Genomic DNA, 12,650 nt, shown 5'->3' on the forward strand with positions numbered 1-12,650 from the left:
TGTCCTTGAGGAGTAACTTATGTCCTATTTCCATGGTATGATAATAGACCGTGGCTGCCTGTATGTGTCCTTGAGGAGGCACTTATGTCCTATTTCCATGGCATGATAATAGACTGCGGCTGCCTGTGTGTTTCCTTGAGGAGGAACTTATGTCCTATTTCCATGGCATGATAATAGACCATGATGCCTGTGTGTGTCCTTGAGGAGGCACTTATGTCCTATTACCATGGCATGATAATAGACTGCGGCTGCCTGTGTGTGTCCTTGAGGAGGCACTTATGTCCTATTTCCATGGCATGGTAATAGACCCTGGCTGCCTGTGTGTGTCCTTGAGGAGGAACTTATGTCCCATTTCCATTGCATGATAATAGACCCTGGCTGCCTGTGTTTGTCCTTGAGGAGGTACTTATGTCCTATTTCCATGGCATGATAATAGACCCCAGCTGCCTGTGTGTGTCCTTGAGGAGGTACTTATGTACCATTTCCATGACATGATAATAGACCCCTGCTGCCTGTGTTTGTCCTTGAGGAGGAACTTGTGTCCTATTTCCATGGCATGATAATAGACCGTTGCTGCCTGTGTGTGTCCTTGAGGAGGTACTTATGTCTTATTTCTATGGCATGATAATAGACCGTGGCTGCCTGTGTGTCCTTGAGGAGGCACTTATGTCCCATTTCCTTGGCATGATAATTGACCGCAGCTGCCCGTGGTGTCCTTGTAAAGGCACTTATGTCCCATTTCCATGGCATGATAATCGACCACGGCTGCCTGTGTGTGTCCTTGAGGAGGCACATATGTCCCATTTCCTTGGCATGATAATAGACCATAAAGGACTAAAAGTATTGTTAAAAGCAAGTAAACTGTATTTGAAATTTTTTTTTTAGCAAAATGTGGCAAAAATACAGCTTATAGTCATGTCTGGACCTTTTTCACCATTTTCACCATCTGAATCTGCATTGTAGTCACACACACAAACCCCAAAAATAAATTTTTCATACTGTCTGATAGAGCAGTCATCAATTTTTTCTAATGAAAGAAATTCATGAAGTGATTCCTGTCTTATATATGACATAGACATGGATTCTCTTTAATTTTGAAAAATGTGATAGATTATAATTGTTCATTTAGATTCATGTCCATGTTGTCTTGTCCATGTCAAAACTACATTAGCTTCACTGAAACCAAGTTGTTCAAATTTGTCTTCAGACCAAGAGTGGGACTTTGCCTCAGGGTGCCACCATTGTGAAGCTTGTTACCACTCAGGCAGGTGCTGGAAAACCTACAGCAATTATCACAACCAGCCAGCCAGGCCAGACACCATCAACTATACTTGGGATCAGCAGTGTTCAGCCTCAAGTGAGTATTGGTTAGATGGGGCTGGTAATGTTCAGATCCATCATGGGTGAATAAAAGGATATGTATTGTGCTTGATCTAATATGCATACAAACTTAAGAGTGTAAGTTAGAGAAAATACCATGTGAAATGGAGAAAAATGGAGTAGATTGATGTATTTGCTGTTTGTGGAGATTTCTCACAGATTTTAAATTGATGGTTTCTACTCTTTGTAATGCTGCTGATATTAACAAATGTCGTGACACACTAACTAGGCCACTCGAGAAATGCTAATTGCTGGGACATTATAAGAATTTTACGATAGTGCATATATTATTGTGCCTCAGATTAGAGGGAATGAGATGTCACTTTTCCCTGGGCCACAGTAGCAGATCCAATATACAGGTGCTTTGGTAAAGTTTTTAAAAGACATAAATTCTGCATCACTTGCTGTATTCAACTGAAACTTGGATAAAATCTTTCCTGTCTTACCTGCTTGAAGAAAAGCTACATGTAACTGGTAGTAGAAGTTAGAAATAATGAAGACTTGCATATGAGACACCGCTTTCTGCAGAACATTTGATCCTGCATTTATAAGTGTACTGGGGAGGGCAAAAATGAAATTACCGAGGCATTAACAAATCCTGGAGAGAGTGAAACATAGCCTATTAGAAGATGCATAGTAATTATGCAGTTGTACCTTTTTTTTAATGCATCGCATGTTCAGTTCTCAAGTTCTGATTGGCTGATTCTCATTTACTAATGACTGTTGTTCTTGACATTGAGAATTGTACCAGTTACAATGGGCACTGTTGCTGATAATATGAAGTCATGTGATCTACTAAATCTATTATTGCCTTTCCCATGGGAACTATCCTCCTTCAGTGTTGTCTGAAGGAGTATTTTGGCCCCGCTTTTGGGGCTAGAACTATAAGCATTATAGGGAAACAGTTTACTCATGAGAAGGCAATAATATAATATAGCAATCAAAAGCGAAAACCTGTGGCTTCTGATATAATGTTCAAAGAAATCTTGCATCGCTTTTGTATCATTAATGTTATTACCATAAAATACCATCCACCACAAATGGCTTTACATAGCAAACCTACAGTAGGATCAAATCAGAAATTAGATTTATATTGTACTTTTTAATTTTATGTGTATGTCTTTTCTAGAGTGCCACAAAGACCATTATCCGAACTGTTCCTTCTTCCATCATCTCAGTAGCCAAAGCGAGTCAGGCAGGGATAACCTCAGCACCAGGCGGTGCTAAAACCATTGTTATCGCAGCACCAAAAGGAAGCACAGGGAATCTTGCCACTCCAACAAAAATCATCTCATCAGTGCCCAAGCTTGCTGGTCAGGGCAATACTCAGTTCATTGTTGTCAGTCCCCAGGGCAGTAATGTGGTTACACCAGGTAGGGTCACTTACTCGATTGGTCTTTTTCTTTCCCTCCTCTCAGACTTTAATTTTTTTTTGGGGGGGGGGTATGTGTGTGTCTGCAGCAGGTTATACATGTATGGTCCATTCAGTGTATCTTGTCTGCCACACAAAATAGAAAACAAGTGAAAATTACAGGACATAAAATAATTTTCAAGCTTACCTAAGTGGAATTGTAAGTACAAATTCTGGCATTCATTTTTTTATTTTCTTTAACTTTTAAGTTTAAAAAGCCGTCTTTTGTTATCAATTTGTTTCCTTCATTCTATAATTAAAATGTTTATTAAACAAAATTGCTACAATGCTGAACTGAGTTGAGAAGGAACTTAAATCCCCCAGTTGATCTAACTATTGTTTTTTTTGTTGTTTTTTTTTCAAATGAATATCCAGTAAAAAATTAGTGTTGTTTGTTTTTTAACATTCAAAACACCCAGTGTCTTGGACTTTGTTTCTTTAATTATTGATTGGGAAAATATCAAGAAAATAGAAGATAAGTTCTGTAATTAAATCTCAATACAAAAGACTTATAAGTAAACGTGCATGCTTATAGACCATATCTTCTGCTTTCTGATATTAAGTCAATGAAGATTTTCTTGAACTCATTAACTCCTGAGCAGAACAGGTAGGCATTCCCCTACAGCATACTTGCAGAGAGATCACCTAGAGCAGTGTTAGCTTTACCAGTACCTGTATCCCTGCAACTTGCTGAGAGTACATGGCTTGCATATTTTTACAGAGGGAGCTACTTGCAATAAATGTTATTTTCTTTTTTGTGTTCCTTTAATTAAGCTAAAATTTGGCAAAGCAGTTCTAAATAAAATTAATTACATAATGGTATAAATTTCAAGCTACATGCAGAAATAAAACTCAAGCGTAAAGATAAAATAAATAATTTTCTTACCAATTTGTTTCTCTTGCCATGAATAATCCATAAAATCCATTATGAATTCACACTGAATAATTAACACTATCAACATATGAAATTCATTCCATTTTATGTACACACAACTTCCACTTGTCATCTCTCTTGCAAACTTAACCTCGTGTGAAGAACCACTGACCCAAGAGAAGCTACTGGCAAGCTTTCTCACATACCCACATTGGCCGAATCCTAGACTCGAACCCACGCAGACAGCAGTGAGATGGCATTGATCCATAACGAAGAGCACTTTAGACCACTCGGCCACTCGGGGCCTCTTGATGACTCGTACGAGATCTATTAAATGTGTGACGTTAATAATATATTATTAGTCCACATATAGTATATGCTTTGTATGATTCTTGGATGGCAGTATTGTACAAAGTAGGTCTCTTTTTTTAAAAATATAAATTTTATTTAGATCAGCTTAATTCATAAAAGTATGATATATACTGTCCTATAAGTTCAGCCCAAATACAAACAACATGGATCCTAATTGTCTGTCACATAATGTGCCAGCAGATTAGGATCTCTTTTATTTCACTGATTACTCTTACAAACTGCATAGACGTGAAACTATCTGCTTATTATGCGACTGCAGAAATATGTTGTTGCATTTTGCAGTTGGACTTGACTCATAGGTATATACAGTAGTGTTAAATACTTAAGCGAAATTTCTTGCTCATCTTTTACCAGGAGTAAACAAGTCCATAACAGTCTCAACCCTGCCAGTACAGTCCACAACAGGCCTAAACACGCTGCAGCAAACACCACAAATTGTCACAGCAACTGTTGCCCCAGCTGCCAAACCAGTTGTCACACTTGGGGTCGGTGTCACAGGTAAGCTATAATGTTGCCTGTGAAGGAGTTTGTGTATCTACTTCTGACAGTAAGTCCATACATAGCAGTAGCTATTGGAAACACCTTTAGCAGAAATGGCAAATCTGATTGATGCATATCAAAACTATTAGTTTTTAAACTGAATTTGGAATTTATCCTTCTTTGATGCAGTCACTTTCAAATAACCAGTATGGAAATGCCAGCAATAAATCTTTTGAGATGCCTTGTTTTGTGTTGTATCATTGGTTTGCTGTTACCTACCTTCTGCCATGTGTTCACTCTGTGTTTTAGATAACCTTACAAATTGCTCCAATTTGTTTTAGTGATATTATCCACAAATGTCAGTTCTGTTAATTCATTTACTACATACGTGTCTAAGTGTATGAGGTAACTGTACCCATCTCTGTAAGGTTATAGTTTTAACAAAAACCAAACTTACAATGATGTTGTTAATGTTGATTTGGTGTTTTGTGTCAGAGCAGCACAGTAGGTTATTTAGTGCCAAAGCAGTTGGAATAAAGTGCCTTGCCTTGGATGCACCACATTAGCTGACCCAGGCTTGTCTGATGGTAAGAATCGAAACTGTGATGCTTTCAGTCACAAGTCCAGCATCCTAACCACAGCGCCACAGTGCCTACAGTGATGTTGTAAAATAATGAAATGAAGAAACCAGTGAGAAAGTATTTCAGTTCTAGCAAATCATCATTGCTCAGTATTACACTGTCTGTGTTTACTATAATATTTCGTGTACACTAGTTGACTAGTGAGCCTGTGTATACCATTATGGTCTGGTTATGTTTGAGCAGCATTGATCACTGATGACAGTGTAACAAACTACTTACCTAATTTGCATATTTTTACATACCCAGTTGTATGTGGACACAAAGATGCTGCCATAGCACATATATTTTGGTACAAATGCTTGCACTTGGAGAACAGTGATGTGCGAGAACTTCTACAAATTAGTTTAAATAACACACAGTACATAGGTTCAATAGACATTCTATTGTACATATAAAATAATCTTTGGTATAACAGGGGCAAATCCCACACTGCACCAGCCAAGCTCTGATTTTGTTCTATAGGAATACCTCGGGAGGAGAGACTTGGGGGGAGTTTGTAGGTTTGTGAAGTGTCCAACACCTGTATGTGGAACTGCAAGTGGCTGTTACGTGGTATATAGGGACACTGATAACCAAAACTTGACAAGTCTTATCCTGAGAATGCTATGATAACAAACATCAGTCAATACGCCATACATGCATTGTAGAAAGCGGGTATGAAGTATATGGGCATAATAGTTGAGTACATTTAAGTACTGACACAAATTGGGGGTCAAAAGCAAAGTTGTGAATGCATGAAATTTGGCAATGGCCCAAACAAAGTGATGGGAGCACTGTGACTATGGAACAGTGTGACTGTAATAAAATTAGTTTAAAGTCATGGATATGAAAATCTACTTTGCATGATATACAGTTTTATTTAACTGTTCACCCATAAATTGATTGTCACATATAAGTCATGCCAGTAGAGGTATCTTGCTGCTTGTTACAATATGTTATGTTGTTTTTTCAGGTAGGCAACTGTTTTCACATTTGAGTTATTCAGCTTGACATCATAAATGGTCATTAAACTAAATTTGATTGGCACATAGTAAATTCTGAAGTATATCAGATTATTGGAACTTGGGAAGTGTTACTGGAGATAACAGTGAGTGATTTTGAGCCCAAAAATGATGTTTAATACCCCTTCAGTGGTATTTTAAAGTTAAACATGGAAAAGGCAGAATACCAAGCCAAACTAAAATACAGATGATTTAAAAGTAGAGTGCAACTTTGGTTTCAAACAACTTAGCATTGCCTGAATGTGTGCTATGAAAATGTGTAGCCTATTTTGGGTTTAGATAAATTGAATAAATAAGAATCAATTGATGAAATTAAAAAGCCGACTTTGACATTGATGGACTTGAAACCCAAATACTGCATTGGGAATATATGATTGAAGAAACTGAAGCTTTGACAGAGCTTATTTTAGCGAAAAATCCTATTTTGGAGCAGAAGTATCCAAAAGATAATAATGGTTAGTTGTGGAAAATTGTACATAACAACCATAAAGAGCAGTTTCCAAACTTGTTCAGCTGGCTAAACTAGGTATGTATGTTCCCCTTCAGACAGCAGACTGTGAAAAGGAGGTTTTCAGCAAGTACAGTATTCATGCACAAATAATGAAAGGATTAAGCTCAGAAACAACAGATTAATATTTATACAACTAGAGGAGACATCTTTTGAAGATTTTGATTTCAGTAGAGCTCTAACCAAGTGGAGCAGAAAAAAAAGACAAGGATATTGAAGTGCTAGGTAAATATTGAACTGAGTGTTTCCCCACTCATTTTTTTCTACTTCCCTGTTATTTTGGTGACATGTGGGAGCTCACCCCCCTTCTTATAAAATCCTGGAGTATCTCTGTCGATGTGCCCTAGACCAGACACAGGGTTTACAGCTATAGGTGCACTTGCCTTAGACTTCGCACAGTTCATTTGTGTTTTAAATAGTTAAAATGAATTGGAGAACCATGTTTAGCTATTCATTTGGTTGTTGACACTGGTATAATGAAAAGAATTTGGATGGAAAGCATATTACTCATGGGTAAATAAAAAATCTCAGTTTTAAAATTAGAGGACCAGTCCATCCTTTATTAAAGGAAGATAGTATTGAAAGGAAAATTGTCATCTTTAAAATTTGTTTCGCACCTACATAATGGATTAAAACGTTTGTCCAGTGAAACATACTGATTTTTGTTTGTGTTGTCCAATACCAAAACTTTCATAAGACTAATTGCAAACTAACATATGTTTGAATGCTTAAATATTCCTAATATATCAAGCACATGAGGAAAGGATCAAGGTTGTTTTGGTATTTTTTCTTATATATTTTTTTTTTACATACATTATTGTTCACTGAAGTCAATACCTAGTTGTACCACATTTACATGACTGGGTGTATGATTTTCTGTCATCCACAGTGGAAGTATTAGACCTGATTCTTCAAGATAAAGACATTCACGTTAACACTTGCTCCCTTAATACAGGTTGGCATAGTCTTCTAGTGCCATTACATTTCACAAAACTGCATTTTAGTGTAAGACAAGTCTATATGGCCAAGTGTAAATAAGACAAGTCTATATGACTGAGTGTGAATAAGACCAGTCTATATGCCTGAGTTTGAATAAGACAGGTCTGTATGCCATAGTGTAAAAAAGACAAGTCTATATGCCAGAATGTGAACAAGACAAATCTATATTCCTGAGTGTGAACAAGACATGTCTATATGCCTGCGTGTGAACAAGACAGATCTATATTTCTGAGTGTGAATAAGATAAATTTATATGCCTGAGCGTGAATAAGACATGTCTATACTCCTGAGTGTGACTCAGACATGTTTGTATGCCTGAGTTTGAACAAGACAAGTCTATATGCCTGAGTGTGAACAAGGCAGATATATATGCCTGAGTGTGAATAAGATAAATCTATCTGCCTGAGTGTGAACAAGACATGATGTTTATATGCCTGAGTGTGAACAAGACAAATCTATGTTCCTGAGTGTGTTCAAGACAAATCTATATGTCTGAGTGTGAATAAGACAAGTGTATATGCCTGAGTGTGAACAAGTTTAGTCCATAAGCTTGAGGGAAGCTCATATTTGAATTATCTGATGATTTTAAACATTGATTCAGACTCTGACATAGCATAGACTATCACAGATGACAATGTAATTGTGCAGGGAAAATATTAAGTGCAACTTAAATTATGAAACTGGTGGCATTTTTTTAAATTCTTTATTTATGTATGCCATTGTACTATAGAAGTGTTTTTTACTTTCAGTATTCTTTCTTTTATGTCAGGTCAGACTGGTGCATCAATCATTCGAACAATTGCAGCATCACAAGTACTATCTACAGCCACCACTTCTGCTACATCACTTCTGACCACGCCAGCAGCAGTCAACAATCAAGGGCAAGGAGCCACCCCAACTATTTCCTTGATAGCCCAGCCATCATTAGTCCAGACCCCCATAACTATCACCACCCAAGGGGCAAATACATCAGGTATACATATGGTGCCAGCTGGTGGAAGTGTGCCACAGATTCTCCAGCAGGTTCCTAAGCCTGTCCAGATTACCATTACTCCACAGGGCACCAATCTCACACAGGCAGATGGAAGCACACATGCTGAGCAAGCCTGTACAGATGGACACCACTGTCCACCACCCCAGACAACCCAGACACAATGCACTAATGGACAGCACTGTTCGCCTATGCAGACTGAGTGTACAGATGGACACAACTGTCCACCAGCACAAAGCCAAGAATGTACCGATGGGCACAATTGTCCTCCAGCCCAAAGCCAGAGATGCACTGATGGACACAACTGTCCACCAGCACAAAGCCAAGAATGTATGGATGGGCACAATTGTCCTCCAGCCCAAAACCAGGGATGCACAGATGGACACAACTGTCCACCAGCACAAAGCCAGGAATGTACAGATGGACACAACTGCCCCCCTGCTAAAAGTCAGGGATGTACAGATGGACACAACTGTCCACCAACACAAAACCCAGAATGTACAGATGGACACAATTGTCCTCCAGCGCAAAACCAGGGATGCACAGATGGACATAACTGTCCACCAGTACAAAGTCAGGGATGTACAGATGGACACAACTGCCCCCCTGCTAAAAGTCAGGGATGTACAGATGGACACAACTGTCCACCAACACAAAACCCAGAACGTACAGATGGACACAATTATCCTCCAGCACAAAACCAGGAATGCACAGATGGACATAACTGTCCACCAGCACAAAGCCAAGAATGTACAGATGGACACAACTGTCCCCCTGCTAAAAATCAGGGATGTACAGATGGACACAATTGTCCACCAGCACAAAGCCAAGAATGTACAGATGGGAACAACTGCCCACCAGCCCAGAATCAAGGTTGCACAGATGGACACAACTGCCCACCAGCCCAAAATCAAGGTTGCACAGATGGACTCAACTGCCCACCAGCCCAAAATCAAGGTTGCACAGATGGACACAACTGTCCACCAGCCCAAAATCAAGGTTGCACAGATGGGCACAACTGCCCACCTGTCCAGACTCAAACTCAGGAATGTACAGATGGACACAACTGTCCAGGCCAAGGAGAAACTTCTGATGAAACCAACGCTGTGCAGTCAGATCCAGCTGAGGAAAATTTAATGACGGAGCAGGTATGTAATCATTTCAGGTTGTTCGTCTTCATTCTGCTTTTTCTTTGCTCTTCATTGCAAAAGCAGGAACGTAACAATTTTTAGAAGTGGAGACAACTTTGACAGTATCTGCAATAAGAAAAGACCATTGTCAATAAGATATATTCAAAAAAATCCAGTTCAGTTATCCATTATGCCCTGTGTCCATCATTATTTGTGTGTCATCTGAGATCCATAATGCAGCCATCAACAATTGCTTATTACCACTCTGAAGTCCATATTTCTGATATGACATCAGTGAAATTTGGGATATGTGTTTATATCGTAATATTGGGTCAGTAAGTTTCATGAATATTAATGATTAATGAGGTTTTACCATTCTGGAGGTCGTATTTATGATCTGATTGTTTGAAACATTGAATGTATCCTAATATCATTAAGACCTCGGACAAGTTCCACATTGAGCAAAAAGTTGCATCTTATTGGCTAAATTTGTTTCCACTGTTGAAGTTCTATTTCTGATTTTCATTCAGTTTGGAATGTATTTTTATATCATTAAAATCTTAGATGAGTAGGATAATGAGTGAAATCCACACATGCTAATGAGACAATACTGTATCTAAATAGTTACACTTTCTTCCACTCTTGAGGCTGTATGTCTGGTCCAATTTTGATCAAACTTGAAATATTGGTTTATATCATTAAAATGTTGGATGAGTTCTGTAATGAGCGAGATCCATGCATACTAATGAGTTGATCTTGCATCTGATTGGCAAAGATTTTTGCCCCACTGGAATACTTCTGATCTGATTTTGATCGAACTTGAAATAGAGGCTTATTAGCATCAAGGTACGTTTGATAATGAGCATGAATCGTGCATGCTAATGATACGGTAATCTTGTATCTGATTGGCTGAGTATGTTACCACTCTTTTTAGAAGCCATATTTTTAATCTTATTTTGATCATACTTAAATTATATGCTTATATCATAAAGATCTTGTTCAACTTTGAAAAAGAAGGAGGTGCATGTGTTGATTTTGCATCTGATTAGCTGAGCTTATTGCCATTCTGGAAGGTTTATTTCTGTTTAGGTTTTTTTTTGTTCCAACTTGAAATATGGGATTGTATTATCAAAATCTTTGAATGGTTCAATTATAATTGAGATTCACACATATTAATGATGTAATCTTGCATCTGATTGACTGAGCTTGTTTAGCACTGAAACAACATTTGTGATTGATTTTGATCAAACTTGGAATGTGTGCTTACAGCATAACAATCTTGGACTTGTACAGATTTACAAGCTGATCTTGCACATTATTGGCTAAGCTTATTACTACTCTGTTTGAATGTGCAAGTTATCTTACCATTGGAAATTCTCACTTTCATTTTGAGGTAGGAAAGTGAATTCTAAGCCACTGTTTGTATATCACTTTTTTGGCATCAATGGTATCAACATGGCAGTTTAATCTTAGGAGCTTTTGAAATTCACATCTTCTACACCATTTGCTGTATTCAATGGAAATGTTGGTGTAAATATTTTATATGTACCCTGATTTGCTTGGATTTCTGATCTTTCTTGTGTAGTCTGCGAGTTACATCATGCTGTTCACGAGACACAATTGGAACATCCTCAGCTTTTACCATTCAGTGCATGAAAAAACCTCAGCTGTAAATAGTAAACATTTTGAACTGGAACAAGCTCATTGTGACCTGTATTCATCTTCTGGCTTTGATGAAGTTCTTATACTTTTGTCTATGGCAGAGCATATTATACTATCACCCGCATCTGTCTGTCCATCAGTTTAAAAACAAAATTCATTTCTGTGCAATAACTTCAGTTCTTCTGCACCTACCATGATCAGCTTTGCACAGCTTTCCTGCTGATGAAAGAAAGAAGCCTGTCAGTTGGAAGTTTAGGTTGGTTTAATGTTTAGATGCCATATTGTGATTGCCATTGATTGGCTGTCTATACATGGCAGCCATTATATTTGGCGGAGGAAGAAGCTGGAAAGAACCCTTATCCAAAGAAAGCTAGTAGCAAACTTTTTCACATAAACTTTATTTCTTTTAGAAGATTCAAGGTCATTGACAGAAAGAAGGAGAATGGTTTCTCAACAATAACATTAGTTCTACAACACAGATCTTGACCAAGCGTTGTGGATGGCTCAGACTTGTTGTAGTGAAGAATATTTTTGATTTTTAGATGAAACTCACTGTAACTGAAAGAAATAATTGGTTTCTGAACAGGAACATTTGTTACCCCAAGTCAGAGGTGAGCTGTCAGTCATCTATAAAGCAAGTGCCTTAGACCACTCTTTTACCTGGAGACCCTCATTTTGTGTTTGACAGAGTTAGCAAAGATATGGTGTAAATGACTATTTTTGGTGAATCAAATTAACATCTGAACAACTTATATCGGTGCCAGTCAGACCTACTTAATAATAAGTAGATCTCAATTTTAATTAGATTGGAGAGAAAAAGCCTACTGATTTGGGGATAAAAAAAATAATCAAAAGTCAGGTTCACTTTGCCTGAATTTTTTAGATAAAAAACAAATAGGCTTTTGCATAATAACTTTAGTTTCAGACCCTGTTCATTCATCAAAGTTTGTGCATTTAAAATACAGAAGAGGCTTATTGGTTTCGAGATCCAAAAATGGCTTTTGCTTGATAACTTTCTGTTTTAGAGTTACTTCCTTGACAAAACTTTGTGGACGTCTTGTACTTGGATTAATAAAGAAACCTTTAGATTCTGGGTTCTAAAGGTCATGTTCATGATAAGTTGGATAAGAAAATAATGGTTTCTGTTCAATAAGTTTAGTTTAAGACTGCATACTTAAACCAAAGATCAAGGTGGTTGAGA

At 37.7% G+C, this 12,650-nt stretch overlaps 1 protein-coding gene across 5 annotated transcripts in view; it reads left to right on the plus strand.

Moving 5' to 3' along the window:
- The window catches only part of LOC149789177 (host cell factor 1-like), a 104,690-nt gene that overhangs the window by 50,902 nt on the left and 41,138 nt on the right, over positions 1 to 12,650 (plus strand). For all 5 annotated transcript variants that reach the window (XM_089975313.1, XM_089975317.1, XM_089975314.1 and 2 more), the window contains 4 exons: positions 1,208 to 1,357; positions 2,510 to 2,753; positions 4,392 to 4,535; positions 8,436 to 9,805. In XM_089975313.1, the coding sequence (XP_089831439.1) occupies positions 1,208 to 1,357; positions 2,510 to 2,753; positions 4,392 to 4,535; positions 8,436 to 9,805 (1,908 nt within the window). The remainder of the gene's footprint in view (positions 1 to 1,207; positions 1,358 to 2,509; positions 2,754 to 4,391; positions 4,536 to 8,435; positions 9,806 to 12,650) is intronic.

This window comes from Sinohyriopsis cumingii, chromosome 11 (assembly GCF_028554795.1).
Source record: "Sinohyriopsis cumingii isolate HCF-2022 chromosome 11, ASM2855479v2, whole genome shotgun sequence".
In the NCBI taxonomy this organism is placed as follows: domain Eukaryota; kingdom Metazoa; phylum Mollusca; class Bivalvia; order Unionida; family Unionidae; genus Sinohyriopsis; species Sinohyriopsis cumingii.